The 23,672-nt window shown below is 32.0% G+C and overlaps 2 protein-coding genes and 1 long non-coding RNA gene across 4 annotated transcripts; 2 read left to right on the top strand and 1 right to left on the bottom strand.

Moving 5' to 3' along the window:
* Positions 1 to 4,472, top strand: Tsp2A (tetraspanin 2A). Its single transcript, XM_003696525.4, has 5 exons — positions 1 to 244; positions 1,108 to 1,305; positions 1,487 to 1,663; positions 1,904 to 2,089; positions 2,190 to 4,472. Exons 1-5 carry the CDS (start codon positions 158 to 160, stop codon positions 2,265 to 2,267), a joined length of 726 nt encoding a protein of 241 aa, XP_003696573.2. The 5' UTR covers positions 1 to 157; the 3' UTR covers positions 2,268 to 4,472.
* LOC100867061 (uncharacterized) lies at positions 3,237 to 23,067 on the bottom strand. 2 transcript variants are annotated; one of them, XM_012490838.3, is made up of 9 exons: positions 22,941 to 23,067; positions 11,244 to 11,332; positions 10,347 to 10,520; positions 9,873 to 10,099; positions 9,516 to 9,680; positions 8,175 to 8,556; positions 7,163 to 7,319; positions 6,488 to 7,076; positions 3,237 to 5,812 (listed from the first exon to the last, which is right to left on the bottom strand). In XM_012490838.3, the coding sequence occupies exons 2-9, from the start codon at positions 11,287 to 11,289 to the stop codon at positions 4,664 to 4,666; spliced, it is 2,889 nt and encodes a 962-aa protein (XP_012346292.1). In that variant the 5' UTR covers positions 11,290 to 11,332; positions 22,941 to 23,067; the 3' UTR covers positions 3,237 to 4,663. The 2 variants fall into 2 exon arrangements, with proteins under 2 accessions (XP_012346292.1, XP_086761146.1); XM_086905020.1 differs by lacking the exons at positions 11,244 to 11,332; positions 22,941 to 23,067 and adding an exon at positions 10,767 to 10,822.
* On the top strand, positions 5,736 to 9,817 carry LOC147658097 (uncharacterized). Its single transcript, XR_015291217.1, has 4 exons — positions 5,736 to 5,872; positions 8,178 to 8,397; positions 8,454 to 8,576; positions 9,545 to 9,817. It is a non-coding gene; the product is annotated as an uncharacterized LOC147658097 (long non-coding RNA).
* Positions 23,068 to 23,672: the final 605 nt, after the last annotated feature.

A 23,672-nucleotide genomic window follows, 5' to 3' on the forward strand; every position in this document is an offset into this window, starting at 1 on the left:
AAGAATCAAAAGGTGTATACTGTCGAGAATGTACGTTCATAACTAGTGTTCACGTTTTGATATCAATTTATACAGTGATTTTCGCGAAAAGAATTAAAACGTATATTTTTAAGCGTAAAATTTGGAATATCCAGCTGATAAAATAAATTTTTAAGCGATGGTTGCCAAAACTTCTGGACCTCAATTAGAGCAACGAATTCAGTGTATAAAATTTATTATTTTTTGCTTGAATGCCATCATATGGGTAAGTATAAAATATATATATTTATATATATATATTTCGAATATATTGTTATCTGATGTTAAAATTAATATTTAATTATTAAATAAAGATTTATTTATTATCATTTTTGATCCAATTGATCCAATGTTCGACATAACGTTAATTAAATAAAGAAAATTAAATAAGTTTGAATCTCGTATACATATATATATATATGTATAGATATCTTTTCCAACCACGAATCACACTGATCGAAAATTAAAGTGCCTTTTAGTAATATTTTAAACGATTTTTTAAATAAATATAGATTTAATACAAATTAAATCCAATACAATTTTTTGTTTAAATTTATTGTATGTTCTATTAATTGCATTTTTTTATGTTTATATATTATATATATATATATATATATATACAGTTATTTAGATGATGCCATATCGTATACACTTGTATGAAATAATTCTATTTCGCGAATAATTTTTAATACTTGATTAATAGTATTACTACATTCCTAAATGAGTATAAGAATGCAATTTAACTTAAAATATTTTATATTGAGATATAAATACTACCTCGTTATGTTTATATCAATATGAGTCAGATTTGTAACAATCATATCTGTGTTTATCAGCGTGGCAAATATAAAAGTGTAATGGCTTAAGACTAAATGTTAGAAATAAAATAATTCGATAAAATATTGTTTCTTTTTATGTCCTCGTAATTCTCCTTTTATTCTTGTTTTTTTTTTTCATTAAATTAAATTGATTATTATTAAATATTTTGAAATTATATTATATTATATTGTTATTGATTAAAATATTAAAATATTAGAACTTATTCCAATTATTCGAAATAATTTTTTGAATTCTATATATATTTCTTAGTTACTTGGGAGCTCAATGTTTGGATTATGCATGTGGTTAAGATTGGATCCAAATTTCCAAGAGTGGGTGAATTTCCTCGAGATATATGAATTTTACATCGGCATTTATATCTTACTCGCGGCTTCGATATTCATTGTAGTTATCACATTCATTGGCTGTGGAGTTGCTCTTATGGAACATATTCTTGGTCTCTACATTGTAAGACATATGTATATACGTATTATTATTATTATCAGTTTAAAAAATAGTTTGAATATCTATCAAAAACATCGTATACCACACTTCTTGAGAAATAATTTTATTACATATTTTAAACTAGAGAAAAATATCTTGTATGTTCATACGAAAGATGCATTAAAAATTGTATTTATTTTTCAAGTATGCAGGATTGCAATTATTTTCCTTTATCCTCGGCTTGGTAGGAACCGCAATCCTCCTCGATTATTCAACTTACGACAGTAAAATTCAACCTCTTATACGACGATCTATGACATCTCTCATTAATAATTACCAAGATCCAAAAGCAACGTACATTCTACAATTAATTCAAGAAAGCGTAAGATGCTATATTATATTATTTAATGATAATGAAAATGTAGGAAGGAAAATTTCAATTTTCTTTTTTACTTATTTTATTACGTTAATGAAAATTAATCAAATGATACGAATTGATATTTATTTACTTTTTTTTCGTATGTTGAAATGATTCATACGGATGTAATAATTTTTTTATATACACATATAATTTTGGGCGTAATTAGAGATAATTATAAATATAAAATTAATTTTGATGTAGATCGGTTGTTGCGGTGCCGATGGCCCGATGGATTATTTAACTTTGAAAAAACCACTTCCCACTGAGTGTAGGAACACCGTTACTGGAAATGCTTTCTTTTACGGATGCGTCGAGGAAATTTCATGGTTTTTGGAAGGTAGATCGGGTTGGCTGGCTGGTTTAGCATTGGCTCTGTGCATGCTCCATGTAAGGCATCAAGCATATTTTATTTATTCATAAATGAGACGAGTATTAAATTATAAATTGTAATTTGTAATTTGTTGTATTTCATAATTAAATTTTCCAGATAATAATAACAGCCCTTACTCTAACATTGGTCCGAGCTATTAAAAAGGAAGAACAATATATCACATTTAAACGTTAATTTATATTAATTTAATGGCAATTTTCATTCTCATTACACATCACGTCTCATAATAACGTTTTTATTAATGATAAAGTAAGATATTCACCAAGTGAATGGAAATCTATAAAAAAAAAAAAAAATAGACTGACGAAATGTAACAAATTTAAAATACTTTTTCCGAGAAATATGCGGAATAATATATTCAAAGATATTCCATTGGAAATTTTTGCAATTATCTATCAAATTGTTAATAATGGAACTTATTTTATATTTTGATATAATTTGAGAGTGATTTTTTTTTAAATCTTAGATACTTGCGTCCAAAATTTCGAATGGATGGAAATTATGTAGAATATTTTTTTTAATGCAATTTATATTTTTATTTTTACATATATAGAACGAAAAATTCGAGGAAACTAGATAATTGAAGATTCCCGAGATAATTTCAACAAGCAATATTTTCCTTTGCAAAGATTCCATATTGATCAAATGTTTTGATTAAGTTGTCACGATATAACATAAGAATATTTGCCACGAACGCGAACAAATCCAAAAACAATGTGTCGAAGAGAATTATTCGAAATGAATAATCGCGGTTATAAAAAGTTATATATATGAATATAAATAATTTTTCAAACAAATGAAATAATATTTACAATAATTACAATATATAGAAGATATTCATTAGGAATAGGAAGGGGAAGAGGAGAGTGATAAAGAGAGAGAGAGTGGCAAAGAGAAGAAAAGCAATTAACAAAGAAGGGAAAAACAAAGTTTTCGTAAAGGAAAAAGATTGCTTGAAAAATTACTTCAGAAAGTTTTTCAGTTAACCAATGTTGGCACATTTTTACAACATCTAAATGTAATAAACGTTCTATCAACTAGTGTTTTTAAATAAATATAAAATATAAAAATAGAATTTCATATGGAAAACTACTACTAATTAAATATATTCTAGTTTTTGATAAAGCAAAAAATATATATGTATTAGTTTTACATAAGTATTTACTTTATTTACAAAATTTTTAATATACAATACTAATATATCGTAGTCACTATAATTGTTAATTTATATACAACGTTTTCATTATCGGCCAATTAATAATATATTTTTATATGTCAAATAAACATATAAAATAATTTTTGTAAACTATAATTCGTTTTCTATATTTGCATATTACTTATCGATAAATTTTATGTGTCATTATCTAAAAACGTTAATCTTCTAGAAATTAATTCAATTTTTATGAACATTGTGTATAAATGTATGTAATACGATATCAATTGATTTGTTTCTGATTTAATTACAATTTTTATAAAATGTATTTTTTAAAAGTATTAATTTACAAAATTACAATACTTAGTTCATTTGTGCGTGTGCAGATTTAATTTAGATTAAACGAAAAAAAATTTCGTTTCGCCTCAAAATAAAAAAAGAAAAAAATGAGAAAAATATCGATTCTAAATATCTCTAAATAATCATTTCAATAATATTTATTTTTCACTTATCAAGTCATGCACTTTAATTTATAAACGTATCTATAGATACACACAAATATTGAAATAGCGCATAATTAAGATTATAAAGCGTCGTTTCAACTTGTAATCTTTTTGTTTGATTGAATTGCTCATGTATCATAATGTGGCATGCAACACGATCCGATTGATTTAAGAAGAAAAATTGTTATACTTATTTTTTTGAGTAATCATAAGAACAACACACATATTTAACACCTGTATCGTAAATATATATTAAACACACATAGTTTCCTTTAAAATTAATCAGTCTTTGCAAACGTATGACACTATTAAGAGATATTTTATTCTATCTTTATTATTCTATCTTTTATTGAAAAAAAAAAAAAAATCGTATCTTTTAAATTTGACTCTAAATTGAACATCGTCTGTCGCAAATAACGTGTTGCATGTCGCATTATAACGCATGAATATAAACGTAAGCGAATCTTAAAAAAAAATATATTACAAATCAGAAAGAGTATTTCGATTAGCACGAAGAGAAATCTTCTATTTCTCGAGACTTATCTTGAATAACTTGTACCTTGCGTATCAACGCTAAACAACCCTAGATTTTAAATATCTTAAACAAGATACACGCCAAGATAGCGAATATCTGGGCTAATTGAAAATTGATCGATCGAATACGTTTCCCGGCTATAATTTGTACACGTATTCGTATATCGTATATTATAAAGTTGTCATTAACATTCGTTTTATTTTTTTCTCGCTCACCTCCACGATCTTTCGATTTATCCGATCCAAAACGGTTTTTTTTTCTCCTTCTCCCCCCCCCTCCCCCTCCACAAAAATAACATTCGGAAAAAAAGGCATTCCCTAGTGTATTTTTTCATTCGTATATATCGTCCGCACGTCGAAGCGCGAACAACGTGACACCTTTATCCCACGAATGGGAAAGGTGGATAGCCGACAGGCGGTGGATAATAGCCAGGGAAAGGAGCGACGGTCGGTTGAACGGGTACAGTAGTGGTGACGTATGTGGTGATCTCGGTCGGTACCACTCTGCTCGAGAATAACGTGGTGTAGGCGGTCTTCGCCCCGAACGTGAGTTTCAACACCTTCGAATCGGAGAGAGTGGCGAGGGTTTGCGTGATCAGGGGGGCGCTGGTCACCGTGAACTGCGGTTGCTGTGGAAACAGAGGTAATTGGGGGGGCAATTGAGGAGGCAATTGGGGAGGCAATTGGGGAGATAAAACCGGCGCGATCGTGGACGTTCCGTACTCGTAAGACGTGCGCGGCACGGTACCGACTGGCCTCGACAACGTCGAGTATATCGTATTCCCATTATTCACCACTGGGATCACGTGTGACTCGTAGAGAGTGTCGAGGACGACGATCGGTCGCGACGTGGCGATCACCTGCGGCTGCTGTTGACCGAAATACTTTAACAGAGCCAGTTGATCGGGAGTCAATTGGGATTCGATCGAGGCGCTCGCTGCCTCGATCGACTTCACTTTCGACGAGGATACGGATTTGAAGGGTTCCAGATCTGCGTCCATTTCGTTGCTAGGAGCCACCACTCTTTTGGGAACATCATCGTCGTCCCTGTCCTCATCGCCGACGTCCAATTCGAGATGAAGCTCGCTACCAGCCTCGTCCAGTTTCGTGTTGAACTCATTTAACGCTTTGCTCGGGATGAACTGGTAGATGTCCATGGGCGGTAATGTCTTCGTTGCCGTGACCACTCGAGCTATGTTGTACGTTTGGACGAGCGTGATTTTGGTCGTGTTATTGCCGGAAACGACCGGGAGCAGATGAGTTTTGAGCAAGGTTTGAGTGGTGGAAAACGTTTCCGTTAGAGTTTCTAGAGGTGGGGTCGCTTGGCCGGTTTCCAAAGACACGGGGGGAAGAGTCGCGACGGCCGAGTCCAATGGCAACGACGTTTCGTAGGCCGCTCCGGTATTCGCGAGCAGATTTTCGGTCAAAGGTTCAGTCGGTGATATAGCGGTGGATGGATCCATCGTGGCAAACGATTTCTTCATCGTCGAAGTGACCGTTACGTAGCGGGTATTCCTCAGTGTCCCGACCTGCGCGATAATAAATATTATCACAGAGAAAGAACGTACGAAAAGAAATTTGAGGCGAAGGCAAGTTGTTATTTACGTTGTTATTTACGTTCGAAGCAACGTAGTTTCACGATGGATTATATTACTAGTTAATTGTTGGGTGCTGATTATTAGAGAATAGTGTTTCCCACGAAAGTTATAACATTCTATGATATCGTGTCCGACGGTCGAAGCACGATTCTAATTATCGCGTATGACTTGATCTGTTCGAGAACTTGATGTGTAGTGACTCTTAGCTAGAAAGTAAACGTCTTAACTTGAATCTCTTCCTGGCTAATTGGGAGGGTCTTAGTTCTTAGTGGGGCATGCCAATGACCAATAACAGTGTCTGATTCGCAATATGGTCCAAGAACGAGGAAATTTTATTGTGACTTGTACACAAAACATCGCATGGTAACAAGCACGTGTCCTTCCTAACAGACCTAAACAAAGAACGGTGTTCGCACGCAAAGTCAACGGTGCGACTCAAGCTGACCGTGCTGTATCAAAACACATAAAAACAGAACAAGGATTCACTCTTTGTTTAGGTCTATTAGCGGCCTACTGTTCATGGGAACGGAAAGGACAGAGAACTTTCTCGAACAAGTGTCTGTTTACATCTCGCGAGTCATAAACGCTCGCGAACAGTTGGCTTACCTGGAACGTGTAGGGCGATTTAATAGTGGCAATCTCGAAATACACATTGCTCATGTCAGCGGCTGTCGAGATTTCGACGTTGATCGTTTCGATCGGTAAAATTTGTTGCTCGGAATGTTGATCCTGAACGCTTACGCTGGCCACGTCCTCGCTCTCGCTCGGGTCCAGCTCGTCATCATTCGCCGCCTCTTGAATTTTTCTCTGACCGTTGACCGCTTGGCCGCTCGTGACCGAGGCAGACGTGGTGGACGTGGGAGCCGGGGAAGCCGAGGTAGTCTTGCCATCGTCCATGCCTGACGGTGCCTCGGTCGTGCTAGTTTCGGATATCGAGCGCGATTGATCTTCTTCAATATCCACTTGCTTTCGAATAGCTATTCTCGGCTTGGGCGTCGTTTTGTACGACCAACGGCCCTGCGTTCTTGGCAACTTCGGCTTCGGCAGAGGGTTGGAAGTAATTGGTTGCTGCTCGTTCTTGCTTTTACCGCTTTGCTTCGAGGGCAAATTTGATGGTTGATTGTTGGGCCGAAAACCGGTACGGCGACGAGTGATGGGTGGCGGTTCGGTGGTCGTTGTCAGGGGGCTACGATTTCTGATCAAACGGAAAATATTAATTTATTGATTTTTCCTCGATCGTATTGATATTTCGTCAAGCTCATTTTCCATTATGGTACTAACTTGTAACTTGGCCTTGAGGTGGTGCTGCTACGATTCTTAGTCGGTTTCGATTTTTGCACTTCGCCGCTGTTTTCGTAATCGTCGTTAATTTTGTTGCGGAATTTCGGGCGGGATGAATTTGGAGTTGAATTTTTTCGAGTGCTTCTCACCGTGGAACCTGATAACGGAAATGATATTTAGATCTCATCGTTACGTTATTTCTGCACCGATTAGGTTATAAAAAAATAAGTAGAAATAATATCGTAATTCAGAATTTTTATTTTTCTTTGCACTCGTGTTTATATTTAAGAAGGTTACCAATCGAGTAACAAAAGTTTTTAAAATGTAATTATATTATACATATAGAATGTAATTATTAGTTAATTACATTAGTAAATATGTATAATAATAAAATGTAGAATAGACGATTGTACGAGTGCAAATCATATTTTCTTTTCTTAAATTTTAACCCAATGACATCATATTTAAACACTCTACTGCTTGCTGTGAAATCAAATTTAAATATCCTATTAGTGGATGTGAGCATCATAATTTTTAAAAAATCATATAAAATCAACCAGTAGATAAAATTTCAAAATTTTGCATGTATAATATTAAAAAATTCACAAATCATATCAGCTAGTAGTATGAATATGTATAATAGACCTCAAAATAATCCTTTAAATGTAGAGCAACACTACACTTTTTACACTGCTTTAATATCACACACTTATATCAGACAAAGAATTATTTTTTCCCGGTGAAAAATCCACGAGAAAAAGAATATATTTCGAACATCATGGTTTCTGCTTCGTTTTAGAATAGAATATAAGAGCCATCTATTAGCCAGAAATTGAACTCCATGCATTCATGCATAGTGCAGCGCGAGTTGAGCTCGTCATCCGATTTAAATGTCATAATAGCTTCATGCGACTACAGCTCGTCATTTGATGCGATTGGATTAAAAAGGCAAAGGAAGAAAGAAGCGATATGCTGAATATGATAAAAATTTTATCAAAATTCTCTATTTTACCAGCTGGAGCGCTAAACAAAACTTCCAAGGGTAAGGATGATTCCTCTTGCTGAGGATGAGTTGGTGTGGGTTCCAGCTGCGGTTTCAGCTTTCCCTGTTGCGGCCCGATAGTCTTCAGGATTCGTTGCGTGCTCGAGGGACGGATTTTGCCTTCTTGAACCGGCGGCGTGGCGGAAAGTATTCTCGACGAGCTCTGAAGCACCTGGGCGTATTTCCCATTTATGTAGGTACCGATCACGCTTGTCTCGTGAACAGTAGTCAATCCATCTTTAACGATAGTCCCACCGAGCTTCGTGACCAGCCCAGTTGGATTCTCCTTCTCCCGACGACCAGTTGGCCTCGGTTTTCCGTGAGCTTTTGAGGACGGCCTCAAATTAATCAACTGCAAGATTATAAGAATGGGTACGATTTTAATCTTGAATTAATCCAATATTCTCGATTGATTATTCAATCAAAAATATCTTTATTAAAATTATTCTATATTCGTTAAAATGTAATACGCTAAAATTAATACAAATTTTGGAAATTTTGGATTGTTTATGTTATAAGTAAATGTTTCAAATAATTTCAAGTTGGAGAGTCGAGACGATATTGATTGAATCTTACTATAGAATCGACATTTTTCTTGTATGACGCATTAGGTAGATAGATTTTTATCGAATGAACTTTAAACATAAATCGATGAGCTGCAATGGTGAAATCGTTTATCAGAATGCGATCCGACGATGAGACCCAACTTTCACGTTCATGACCGATTATTGCACGTTAATAAATGATGAGGATGACAAATATATATATATATATATATATATATATCAATGAATTTCACTTCAATCGAGGAAAATTATCTTATCGTCTTATTATCTTACGTATTTGTAAATACATAATTATATAATATTCTTTCAAGAAATATAATTTATCACCCTGTAAAACACGATAAATTATCCATCTTTCTTACTTTTAATAATGAAAATATTAGAATCTATTAATTTAATAGCTGGAAAGAACTAGATTTTCTGGTTCAGTTGACTTATCTCGTATCTATTTATACACAAAGCAACAATTCGTGTCAATGTTAATAACATGCAAGAACTCGATAAAATTATATTACTGCTCAATGGCTTGGAACACGGAAGACTTATGAGCTATATTCGAATAATAAAAATAATCGATAATTAAAAATGGTAAAAGAAAGAAAATCGAAGAATGTGTTCTATTTGTAACAAATTAATTCTCAAAGCCTCGAATAGAATAACTCTGAGAGAGACTTCTGTGGTTAAAAAATTTTCTCTTTCGCGATTTAATATTCGTGAAATTTTTTCTACATTTGAATTTATTTACCTTGTACGTCTCATCGACTATTTCCGTAGGTTGCTTCGACAAGAAATCATATTCGGGTTCCGCAAGATTGTTCTTAATCACAGGCGCTTCATCCTTCGACTTTATTTGGACTTGAGAGGATACTACAGGACTTTTTGTCATCACTTGCGTTTGAATCTTTGGTTCCTTTAACGTACACATACATACATACACGCATACATACATATACAGGATGCATTATTAAATCTAATTGAAATATGAAATTTGTAATCTCGTTTTTGAATAATAATAATAATAATAATAATATTCACGATTAAAACGTATCGGACAAATATTACATAATCATTTAATATTCACGAAAAATATCATTAATCTTACTTGATCTTTTACAGTTCTTAATCCATTATCCTCGGAGGAATTAATGACATTCTGTTCGATCACTGAATTCACAACAACCTTCGTTCCTTTAATTTGTTTTTTCGTCTCTTCCTCGGAATTAGTCTTGTACGTCTTGCTTGGTTGAATAGCGGGGGCCACTTTTTCCTTCGTTTCACTCGGCTTCGTTTGGATAATCGAAACGCTGCTTTTCTTTTCCTTTTCACCGCCTGAAAGGCGGTGCCGATAAACAAATAAAATCGTTCGATCACGATACGTCGAATTGTTTGCGAAATTATTTTCACAATTTTAGAAGAAGAAGAAAAAAATTCCATTAGAATTTCGCAGCGAAAATTTATCCATTTATCAATTTTGCAATTTCTCTTTCGTTGAAAAACGATTAAGTTGGTTGGATTAAAAGGCGATCCCCTTTTTATAATACAAAGAGTCGTGCGGAAAAAACGTGGAATTATATACCTGATGGCGCGCTTTGCGGGCTGAACACCATCACCGTATTCCCAATAGTGGTAGTAAAATCCAAGAATCCGTAGACGGTTTGTGTAATAAAGTCATCGTTTTCGAGCGCCGGTTTGACCACTACTGCAGTCTCGACCGAGTGGCTTTTGTAAACTTGGGTGGCGCATTCTGTCACTGTAAAAGTGAAATCAAAAAAAGATATTATAATTATCATTATAAACAATATACCGTGAACAAATCGATCGTACGTACGAATCATTGTAAAATGTATAATTACATTTACGTAATATGTTGTATTGTGAAATACAGGTATGGTAATTTAACGCGTAATTTATATTAACGCGAAGAAAAAAAAAAATAAAAGAAATGAAGATACTCTTTTTTAATAATTTCGAATTGCATAAGAAATGTGTTCCATACTTTGTTACTTATAGAAGAATTCGTCTTCGAAATTTACATTTGAATCATAGTTAGTTTCGCGTTTGAAATGACGTGTCCGAGTGGTGTAACGAAACGCTTACAAATCGAAGTCCTTTACATTACAGAAGAATACGTGGATGCGCGTGTGTGTACATGCCTCGATACGTGGCAAGTGTGGGAACGAATAGCCATTTGGCAATAAAGGAACGCCTTGGCGTTTACGTGCTGAAATATATTTCTTGATCAATAGCGGTGGCACGTTGAAGTGTCGCGAAGAATATATGGGTATCACGGATAAGATTGAGAAAAAATTTCGAGAGAAAAAGTGTATACTTTTTAATATTAATGGTAATTTTCAATATTAAAAAGTTTATACACGATATTCTTGCTGCTGAATATTCTTCGTGTATTTATATACAATTAACTTTTTTTATTAATGTTAAACGTCAGAATAGATGGATTATAATAAATACTCACCGTATATTAGAGATATAGCAATAATAATGTACCTCGGCAGCATCATATTCAGTTTGATTTCATTCTCTGTCAAAGCATGAACTTTCAATCTGTGAAATAAAATCGAGAAACATAAAAATGAAATATGTGGAATTGAAATAAAATACATTTTTTTTTTCTTTTTATATATATATATATGTATATAAATTTATTGACGTACGTCGATAAATCAAGTAAAAAACGTAAAAGTTTCTTTAATCCTATTTTTTCATTCTATTTAAAAAATGCAAATTTTAAATTTCGTAATATTATTTAATATTATTAATATTATTTAAAATTGAAATTTTCGATTGAAATTCACTTTTCAGCAAACTTAAAAAATTAAACTTACAATATAATAGAATTATACTTTTACATAATACAAGTGTGGTAATGGAAGATTCCGAGAAGGTAATCATGGTGAATGCATAAATAAATGGCTTTGTTGGGTGCACTTTTCAAACGTTATACGCCTCATAGCCCTCGACATTAGCATAATGGATTTTGTGCAATAATTGTCTTAAATACAAATATCCTACGCGTAACGTGTCATACAAAATTGTCATTCATGAGAAGAATATTATTATATGGATAGAATTGTAAATAATCGTAGAAAGAGCTTACATCACCCGTATAAAGTCTAAAAATAAAAAGTGAAATATTTACTGAATTATCTTGTCAGGAATATTCTAAATATTAAAATTTTTTGTCATTCGGCAAAAATAATTTTGTATTTTTGAATTTTATACCTTATGTCAAAAAAAAAAAAAAATACCTGTCTTATATATATATATATATATATATGTTGAATTCTTGAATTATGAAAAAATAAATCATCATTTTAAAAATCAAGAAATTTTTTTGCAAAATTTTATAAATTTCATTTCTTAAAATATACAAACAGATGCAAATATTATTTATATTTTTTTGAATATATCGTATCGTATCGTATTAAATATTCATAAAGATCATACAAATTAATAATCTTGAATCTTTATCCTCACATCCCTGCAAAAAGCCATGCACACGTTTGCTTTAAACACTAATTTTTATATAGGTTAAGTAAACGTGATTAAATAGAGTTGTTTATTTTAAATGCATCATTGTAACGCATGCAACGCATCCTCACGCATGTATGAATGGCGTCCTGAATGATGCGCTATCTCATCATTGCGCATGCGTATAGAACCCATATACCGTTGAGAAGGCAACGAAATTGTTGCATAAGAGTGTTGGTAATCGGTTAGCGTGTAACAATAGTAAAAGGCAATACCGTTGCAGGTTAGATGTTTAACGGGCATGACTGGAATTCGTTATTCTAGATCGATTCGTTAGGATAAATGCAATATCAATTTTTCCTTCCTTGTAAAGATTTCATTTACAAAAATTGTTCTCGTTCAATCTTAATAACCTTTTTAAAGCATCGAGAAGTTCGACTCGACCAATTTCATAATCAATTAACTTAATAATCTTTTAGTGACATTTTAGATGGGTATTGTGGAAGCGTAAAGAATGAAAATGATCAGGTACATTTTCAAAAGCTAATCGATTGTGGCTCGTTCGTTTGTACGTATAAAGCGTGAAACATCAAATGTAATTGAGGTTTCAAGGTAAATTTTTATAAAAAAAAAATTTAGTGTAAATAGATAAAACGAAACCACTATTAGAAGAAGTATCGCGAGTTCATAACCCGTTCCTTTCACTTGTATTCTCCCAAGATATTGCGGCAAGGTGTTCGTATAATCTACACACTTGTGGTAAAAAGCGCGAGCAATCCTTGATTCGTACGTTAGTAGAAACGCTCCAATAACAGGAAAGTTGAAGTAATTATCGACGATTCGAGTGTTTTCGCCTTTCGTTCTACCTTTTCTCGTTCACTTCGATCTCTTTCGTCAAATGCATCATTTCGGCTAACAACGAACAACTCGAACTCGATTATCGAATTCAATTTTTTTAAAATAAAAATTGTAAATCTTCTCGCTTTATATTACTTGCAAAACTTAGAAATGTGAGCAGTTTGTACGAGATACCAAAATTTGTATTTGTGACACTTCAAGGACTATCGAGTTCTATGTTGTGTCGTTCCATGACGTCTGCGAGCCAAGGAGTGGTCTCACAAATGCATAATATATAGCACACTCAAGTAGAATACAAAGAGATGTAAAGTTGGAATAAAGTTGTTTATATTTATGTTAATTGTAATAAATAGAAAATTTGCATGAAAATTTTTCTATTCATTCTGATATATATTTTTTTTTTTTGCAAATTATACATACATAGATCAAGTTCCGTTTTAATCAATAGTGCAAATAATAAAGATTATCATGATCCAAAAAGAACAAAAATATGTCCATATTGCATATGCAAATATTTAGATTTCGAGTTTACATCATTTTTCGATTTTTACATCATAAATTAAATATTTAAATTACAATATTTTGAATTAGAGTTAATTCTCTCTTTGATTCTAAAAAAATTATGAATAGCAATTATTAATTAGCAGAAATTCCTCTGACGTAATCGAATGTATTATAAAGTGGAAAAAAAAAATATGCAAATAAGAAGAGCTGAATTAATAATAAATTAATTAAATCATTTTTTTGCTCGTTCCTTTTTTTCAAGTTAAACGACGATTTTTCATTCATCGGTATCTTGTTTTCTTCTTTCGTCCACGTTCAATTAACTAATTTTAAAACGACGAATACTTTTTTATGCGAAGAAGTGGTGGCCAAGCATTGCTTAAAAATTCAGACGGACACCATTACTCTATCTATCTGTTCCCCGTGTCTCGAATTCCAAATAAACAATTCATCCGTCGGTTAACGTGTAACGGTCCTTCCTTCCACGTCCTTCGAGATCCACCTCGAGGAAAACAACGTATAATTTGCAATCTTGTCTAATACCATCGGATAATACTTCGATAATGATTACAGATAACAACAGCGATGTGAAACCAGGATATCGATGACGAATCACGAGTAAGAACATCGTATAACCAATGTAACGATGCTTAAAAATATCGATAATTATTGAAAGATTTAAAAAGAAAAATTAAGAGGTTAGGTTAGGTTAAGAAAAATCAAACAACAAAAAATCCGTTCAAAACCCTTGGGAAAACTTTTGCTTTTCAAATTCCGAGCTAAAATGTTCGCGAATGTTCACGGGCGAAGCACAGGAGAATTCGACGGATTTTCGAAGGATTTTCGAAGGATGAAAAGCGGGGCGGCCGGTCTCGATGGCTCACGTACCCATTGCGCATTTCCTCGTTTGGCGTCGCGAGCCAGCGTGCGTTTCGCAAAGAAAAAGTGAGCGGACACACTCGGTTATCTCGAGGCATTCACATATCTACCCCTGGGCGATTGGATTTATGTCGCTCGATCACGTGAAACTTTCCGCATGAGTTGAACGAGATACACCTATATACATATATATATACGTGGTGGAAACAAACTTCATCCATTATCTGTCATTGCCCCACTTTTTTTTTCACCTTTTCACCATTTTTCTTTTTTTTTTATTCTCGAGATCGGTTTCGAAGAAAATTGAGGTTATGTTAAATAGAGCTCGATCATAGATTGCGCGCTGATCACAAAATGTCGTTTTTCTTTTGGAAAGAGTTGGAGCAAAGAATCGGGTTAATCGAAACGCAATACGATCCTTGGCGTTTGATTTTATCCCGTGATAACAATTTTAATAATAATAATAATAATAATCGAAATAATGTTGATATATCGAAAATATCGAGAATAAACTTAAGTGTTATTAATAATATTGGTGTGAAGAACGACAGGTTAGAAAATTTCACGTCCATTTTGAATTTGATTCGAAAGCTAATTTATTATATACCGACTCGTTTCAGATGATTCACGTAATTTTTAAATCACGGATTAAAAACACGAAAAAATATATTTCTCCTCTCCTTTTTTTTTGACGATTGCTTATCGGTTTGGTAAATGGCTAATTCCATATTATCATACGATATAATGATAAATAATAGGAATGGAATATGATAATTAGACGGGAAGTTGATCGAGCTGAACACGCAACGCTAATAGAGCCTAATAAGCGCGATAAATTATTACTATTTCTAAGTAACCCAATCAAACGCGCGTAATATAACGCGAAATATAAATTTCTTACTTCTCTCGTCATTCGGTCGTTGTCGTGTCTTTCAAGGCCATCCGGCACAACACGTACTCGACTCACCCACTCGTGAAACTGAATTACCTCCTCGATTTTTCGGTATTTGACTCGAATAATAACAGGGATTAATACTTAACACGAACTACTGTTGTTCTCTTAATATTTAAAAATATTAAAAAAAAATATATATATATATACACGTATCATTAAAGAGGATATTATATAATAATAATAATAATAATAATAATAATAATAATAATAATAATAATAATAATAATAATAATAGTCGAAATTTTTAAAATTGGAAACAATTTGAACAATAATATTTGAAGTTATAATTGATAGAACATTGCGTATCAGCCACGGTCACACATATATAATTACAGACAGGGTAATGTCATTTCCTCGAATGCGTTAAAACCGGTCATCAATGGAGAACGGGATTTCTGGCCAAGATCCAAGATCACGGTCATCGGCTGACCATCGACTGCTTCCATTACCGCCTTCTTATTCCCGATATTATTTTCAGTGAGAAGATCAAGAAGTTTCGCGATGAGAAAAAAAAGAAAAAAATCATCGCTTTCGTTTCGCACGCTTTTCGATTCGAAGAGTCTCCTCGCATTTGACGAGGATTTTTCGTGTAATTTATGCCTCCTCGGTCGGAGACAAGTCCCACTTTTGCGCGGTTGAAAACAATGGAACGAGATCCGTCATTAAAGGCAAAAAAAAAAAAAAAAAACTTGGAACGAATTCATGGCGTGTAAATAAGAAGCGTTGAATGATTTTGAATAACTCGAAGGGAAAGTACCGATTCTTAATATTTTACAATAGGAATATTGAAAAAGATTGTAATTAAAATTTTATTTGAAACGGCCGTATGCATAAACCATAATTACATTGGCGCTACATGCCAATGATCAATGAAACAAGCGGCGACAACCGTTTAAAACCGCGAATCCATAGAACTTCGTGTATAATATTTATTATTGTATACGAGACGGTTAAACTGTGATTGTGAGAATCCTTAGGAAAGTACTTTCCCATGCATGGCCACTTGGATCGCCGAGAGAAAAGGTTAAAGCTTGTGAGACGGCAGAAGCTGTGCGTTACTACGAAGTAGTAAATTGGCTATTGGCTCATCGAATGCGCCCTTCTGCGCAAAAACAATGAATAGAAATATCAAGAAATATGTAAATGGCGTGTAATAAAATCGAGTTGACGCGGCGGAGTTTTTTCCCAACCTTCGACTTTGCGACCCCTTTTACGCACTCCACCAATGTGTGTCATCATCCACGTGCGATAAGATTGTTAAGAAAATTGTGTGAAATCGATAATTAAAAACTTGCTAATAAAATATTCATCCTGTGAAAATATGTTCAAACATTTTCATCACTGCTCTTTAGAATGAACTCTTTCAAGTTCAAGGGAAGAAATTTTGAAAATTACAAAAATTTTGTCCTCTCGAAACAAGGTGAAGAATGATGGCTGGCGAGAAGGAGAAAGAGAGAAGAGCTTTCTGAGAGGTTTTATTGTGAACATTTTCATTCCCAAACCGAGGCCGCATATTTTTGCACGAACAACTGGTATCGCGCGAGGACTTCTGGTTCCAGGATCAGGAACAACAACCTGCAGATAACGAAAAAATACCAGTGCAGAAAATTCGAATTCTAAATTTAAATTTAAACACGATAATTATTCGTCTCTATACTCCTATATGATGTAGATATCACTTTTAAGAAAGAAGAAACACTTTGAAGAAAACACAGTAAAGATCAAAGAAAAATTGGTTTTCGTATATTTCTATATCTGAAGGTAATCGAGATCATTTAAGCATAAACGATAATTCAAAAAAAATAAAAAAGAAAAAAGGACACTGGAATGCACAAGGAACCTTATCTTTCTTAATATTTTTCTCTTTATGATATATATATATATCGTAACTCAATAAGAGGGAACTTTGGTGATTGTAAGTGGTAAGAACGATTCTCACATTAAGAAGTCGCTATATTATCTTGCGAACGATCGTTCTTTGAAAGCAATTCCCAGCAGGTGTGATTGTTATGAGAACAATCCCCGAGAGAATCTTCCAATTGTCAAGAGCCAGTTCACATCTAACGATTAGATAACTCATTCTGAATTCCGTGACTCCACGCGTCTTGAGTATTCGCCATCTCCTTCGAAACAATGTTACCAACCATAAATTAACGACACTTGTTCACCGACTCATTGCAAAAAAAAAAAACACTATCTTTCAACAAGCTGTTTCTCGATGAGCTCGCTGAAAACTAACGTTGACTTTAATTAATTCTAAATCGAAAAGAAAGTTGATTTTCCAGGATATTATCTATCTCACTATCCAATTCTTTATTACAGTGGTTCATGAAAGTATTTAAACGTGTTATCTCGCTTAGGGAAATTTACGTAATAGGTAATTTCGATTTTAATCGAAAGTTTGTGTATATTCTTTTTTTTTTTTAAAGCAGGTGAGATCAATTCTCAAAGTTTCAAGTTTATTTTTTTCATTTCTTGAATTTTAAATTTTGCAAAATTTGCCAATTTCCAATAATGTGATAGAACAGCTCGATTCTTAACATTTTGTAATTTAAAATTTTACCCCTGCATCTCCTGTATTTTCCATTATTTCCTTTTTTAAAGTGATATTTTGATTAAAATTTCACCAATATCAAATTTTATACTATTAAATCTAATTTAATTCTATTTACGTGATTTAATACGTACGAGAAATGTACGAAAAAATATTGAAAAAAGGTAACAAATACTGAGAAACATATCCTATATAATATATATATATAATTTTTTCAACTTCGAGTTTCTAAGAAAAAAACTATATTTACGCCGAGAAAAACGTAAAACAGAGACGTGTCGAAAGAAAATCATAATTCCTCGCGTTCTTGAACTTTTTAACAACCTGTCTGATTCATCGTGATACGAGGCAAACTTTCAGAGAAAGGAAATCGAAATGTTTTGAAACGTCGTCGTCGTCCCATGTTGGCCTGGTCACCATTGCCACATCGAGTCTAGTTTTAGTGTTTTTAGGAACGGTAATACGGCTAATGTGTACACTTTGCCTCGTTTTTCTTCCCTTTATGGAAACCTAGGCGATCGTTATTTTAATTACTTCCCGCTCGAACGTACGAGTTTTGGAGTTGAATTCTTTTTCTCTAATTTCTAGCAAAGAACCTCGGATGAATCTCGATAGCGGAAGCTCGATTTCACTTTTTTGATTATCAACAAAAATTCATTTTTTATATTATTTCTTGTTTATTAATCACAAATAACTGCGCAAATCACAATAACGGAATGTAATATTGATTTATAAAGCACAAGGATACAATCACGAAAAAATGTATGTACAAAGGATTTATAAAAAAATGTATGAGAACTGTGGTATCGAATAGCTTAATCTGATCTATTACTTCCGCTTTTCTTCCTCAGTCTTGCAGAAAGAGAAAGTAACGATCCTTTCACTCTTTAAATCAATAAATATCAAAATTTAATAATATTCTCGCGCCTATATCTTATTTCACATTTCATTAAAATTTAATTACCTATCTTCAATCTCTTCATTGACACGAATAAATCGTTTTCTTATCACATTGTTCCAAAGTAAAAACGTTCGCGACAACGTTCCTTTTTCGTAATGCTACACACATATATATTACACTGTACATATATACTGTACATGTCCTGTACTGTATCGTCCAATACCTCGTTTCCTCTTCTATAGTTGCTTAAATACGAGACACCTCGCAATATAGAATCAGATGTTATCTGATTGTTATCCGTATAATTTTGTTATCTCGACTTGGATAGAAGAAAATTCTGTTACGTAAATCGCGATTTCACGTGAGACAAAACAGAGAGAGGGAGAGAGAGAGAGAGCAACATTCCGAAAGAGAGCAGTGAACGTTTTGCACGCAGTTTCTCGCGCGCAGTCCTTGTAAAATCTAAATGGATCGTGGTCACGAGTAAACGTCAAACGATGCACGTGTCTGTACACAAATATCCGCGTGGTGATAGAGTGCACGTGACAATCGTGATTAGAAAGCACACGATCATGGTGGAATGTCAATTTGCCGATCAACCGTTAATACCTTCGAATGGAAACCCGCGGAGACAAGTGGTTGAAGAGAAAAAAAAAATCATTTTCTCTTTGTCATAACTAACCTAACTCGTGTCAACTCGGTTTCTCGACCGACTTTACATCGGATAGTCGGTCGGAGAATTCATCGATGAAATCAGTACGAGTAAGAAAGTCGTATTGGCAATATTATTCTTTCTTCTGATAAAATTCAAAAGTTGATAATTCGTCACAAAATTTTCGAACGAGTTTTTAAAATTATTTCCAAGGACGAGCAAGATATTGGCATTGATAATTTTTCAAGTAGTTTTTCAAGAGTTCATAAAGGAGAATAATATTCGGTTAATGAAGTAAGTTTTATAAGTAATTTTATCGTGAGATCAGTATAAAAGTTCTAATCAGTATAGAATTAAAGATTCGAAGGATGAAATTATTTTTGTCTGCAATATGACATAGTCGAAGAAACTCGCAAAAAGGAAAAAATATAGAATTTATCTGTTCATTCGTCGGTATCCATATTTATATATAAGAAACGTTAATTGGCAAAAAATATATTTCTATAATGCTAATTTCGACTAAATCCAAGTCCCTGAGTTTCATTTCGTAATGTGGAATCGTAGAACAGTGTAACGTAACGCAATGTAAACGATGCCCCAATTATAATAAGGAACGTAAGCACGTGCTAGCTATACACACGTTCGCGCAAATTGTGATGTACTTTCACTCGGATTTCGTTAAACACGCTTGGTAGATATACAGAAAGATAAGCAAACCGTGGTTACACCTTCCGTACCTGAAAATTCTGTGAGTTAATTGGCAAAACTTGTTAAAAAATTTGATCGTTTTTTCGAATATAAAACAATAAAGATTAATGGGAAATGCATAATATGTCAAAATATATCAAATATAATATCCGAAAATGTGAAAATATTTATCCGATAATATTACCAGAAATTAAAATAAATCTTTACCCAATTGTTCCATTTTGTTGTTTATATTTTATTTTTGTAATGAAATAAAAGATTGCATAAATATCCGGTATTATTTGGACGTTATCATCAATTTCGATCGTTTACAACACTTTCTAGATGGAAAATATTTCATATATCGTAAATGCAATGAGAATAAAAAGAAAAAAAAACGAAAGATTTAAAGGAGTTCATAAATTAACAAGACATCTTTTCTTTTTTTTTTGCTAGAACCATAAAAGAATACGGAAAAAGGTGTGTCGCGCAACGTGAAAAAAAAAGAATGAAAAAGTTTTAAAATATATAGAAGGATTATTTGAATATTCATTATACGTATACAATCAAAAAATTAATACGATATTTTACAACGTAATATTTTTCAAGTTTTATTCTTTCTATTATATTATATTTTTATTATTAATGAAAATAGTTTGCAAATTTCAAACTGTAATTAGTCTTATAAAAATTATATAGTTAATTATACAGTTTTAAATAATTTAATGCCATTGTTTTAGAAAATATGAAAAATTGCATCTATTCGTACAAAAAGTATATAAATTCGATTTTAAAAATTCATATATTTTTCATGTATATGTAATCTATATATATGTAATTGTCGTAGTAAAAATTGAGCTTATATTTTTTATTATTTTATTTTATAAAACAGTACAAAAATAAAGTAAAAGTTAAATCAAATGTATTTTCACATCCTAAATTTCTTTCTAGAACACGGCATATCAACACGGTATAATTAACGAGCAAGGGCAATGCTAGAAAAATATCAATGATATAATCTCTAATTTATATTCATAAATGCATTCATCGATGATTCATAAGTTAAAAAAAAAAAAAAAAACAATTATATATTTATATTGCGAAGATGAAACGTGGGAAATTTAATTTCTTTTTATTTTAATACTTTTTTTTACGATCCTTCTAATTTTCATATCATTTAAAAAAAAAAAAAAAATTAAAAAAAATATATGTAATGAGAATGCAAGAATAGAAAAAGAAAAGAAAAATTTCTGTAATACATTTTTCATAATCGAACATAATTAGTTATTAAACGATATTATATCGCGAACGTTACATAAAACTATTCAATATATTTGTTTCCTATCATAAATAATTTATAATTACGTTTCATTTTTATTACGGTATTATCATGGAAATCATCGCGATGAAATATTGGAAGATAGACATGTAAATTTAGTTTAAAACAGTCATTATATTATATATATATATATATATCGTATATCAAACATGTTATAGAATACACTTATAAATTACTATCCTTTAAGTAAGAAAAATTTATTTCTATTCTTTTCTTAAAAACACTTTTAATCGTAAATTTAATAAATGTTTTTGTAGAATAATTGTACTTTCGTGCAATGTAATTAAAAAAAATTTTAAAAATACATTCTAAAAAATATGTTACAGTTTAATATTGAAAAGAAGATCTATTCCATCAACAGGATCTCTTTTCCTATCGATGTATCTAAATATTTACAAATCGATTGAAAATATTTGAGTGTATGTTTATTCAAAGATGTTTAAAATTATTAATACGTGGAAAAATATTATTATTTTTTTTAAAAATGTTTCGAGTTTAAATACTAAATAGTAAGAAATATACGCTTTCACTTAATGCGAATTAACATCGAAAAACCAATCTAAATTAAAATTAAAAATTAATATGAATTTCATTAAACTTTTTATAAATTTTTATAAGTTATATTTTATATTTGAAAAAAATAATATAATTCGGTGAATATTTTTTGCTAATAGCAACAACACTTTCTCTGGTATGTAATAAATATCAAAATGATACATTTCAAGAAGAAGTAATTGTAAATTGCCGTTCCATTAACGCTTTTGTTCATAAAAAAAATTTACGAATTAATTTACTAAATTACTTTGAAATATATTATTCAATAGTGTCCATTAATTCTTATTCTTAATAGATTCACAATAAATATCATTACTGTTCAATTAAAAATAACATTATACTTTTTAAAAATATATTTCTACAAATTTTATATAATAAAAATACGTAGAAAAACTACCAAATATTTTAAATAATTAAAAATATTTAAATATATCTATAAGTATAATCTATAAAATATAATCATACTTTATCAATGATAAAGTTCAGTTACTTATTAAATTATTACAATTAAAATCCAAAACAGTGTTCTTTTATAACATCTTCCCTGAAATTTAGAGATGCAACTCGAAAACGTGATTAAATTTTTAATGCGAAATCAAGTATAAATTTCTCGAATCTGAATTAAAATCTCAACGATTTTTTGAATCAGGAAACGATTTTGAAAAAATCGATTATATAAAAGTATCAAAAGCAAATACTTATAAGACTTCGTAACGAGGGTTGCCGAGAGACTACTGTCTGGAATAGCGTGGAGGAACAAAATGGATTGAAGCGCAAGAAGAGGGTTGTTTACTCACCAATGGCGCGTCGTCGACGATGTTGACGTTGATTAGAGATGTTCAGTGTGAGAGAACTTGTTGGCGTTGCGATGCACACCGCTCAACATTCCTTTCAGCTTGCCTTGGAGTAACTGGACGGCAAAGCGGTTTCCCTCTCTCGAATCACATCGACTTCTTTACATTCTACTCCAGCCTCGATCATGGCTTTCACTTCATCCGCCGAGGAAATGGTGAACCATGGATCGTGCGATCATGTTTGTACACGACGTTGTTGGTCCAGCATCGATAAAACCTGTGCCATCTTCGGTGAATCTGGATAGAACATGATCTAAGTAACCCTTATGGAGATATTTCGTTGATAAACGAAAAGCGTAATGGATGAAGCAATAATTTTTTTGGAAATTCTATTTGGCGATTCTATAATGATCAATTTGATCAGAAATCAAATTATTTCAATAAAAATCTTGACATTTTTTATTTTTCCTTTTTTTAGTATTGTATTATAAATTGAATATCACATGTATCAATGTTTATATATAAACATATTTACATATTATATATACATATACGTTATCATTATATTTCGTAATATATTTTATATACATTTCTTTTTTCATATATATCATATTATATTTTATATATATTTTTATATATATAATATATATATATTTTATATCGTTATATTTTTTATTTTTTTCTTTTTTCTTCCAAGAAATTCTTTTTTTCTGCTTTCCTTAATATTTTTGTAAG

The sequence above is a fragment of the Apis florea genome, unplaced genomic scaffold (genome assembly GCF_048593485.1).
Source record: "Apis florea isolate Af1SG1 unplaced genomic scaffold, ASM4859348v1 contig_2350_pilon, whole genome shotgun sequence".
Lineage (NCBI taxonomy): Eukaryota > Metazoa > Arthropoda > Insecta > Hymenoptera > Apidae > Apis > Apis florea.

What these genes read in the sequence shown, in the direction of transcription:
- LOC100867061 (XM_012490838.3), bottom strand. Translation starts at nt 11,289, where the DNA reads ATGATGCTGCCGAGGTACATTATTATTGCTATATCTCTAATATACG. An exon ending in CCCGCAAAGCGCGCCATCAG is followed by an intron (nt 10,100 to 10,346) that starts GTATATAATTCC and finishes ACCGCCTTTCAG; the next exon opens with GCGGTGAAAAGGAAAAGAAA. An exon ending in ACCTCAAGGCCAAGTTACAA is followed by an intron (nt 7,077 to 7,162) that starts GTTAGTACCATA and finishes CCGTTTGATCAG; the next exon opens with AAATCGTAGCCCCCTGACAA.
- Tsp2A (XM_003696525.4), top strand. Translation starts at nt 158, where the DNA reads ATGGTTGCCAAAACTTCTGGACCTCAATTAGAGCAACGAATTCAGTGT. An exon ending in ATATTCTTGGTCTCTACATT is followed by an intron (nt 1,306 to 1,486) that starts GTAAGACATATG and finishes TTATTTTTCAAG; the next exon opens with TATGCAGGATTGCAATTATT. An exon ending in TGGCTCTGTGCATGCTCCAT is followed by an intron (nt 2,090 to 2,189) that starts GTAAGGCATCAA and finishes TAAATTTTCCAG; the next exon opens with ATAATAATAACAGCCCTTAC.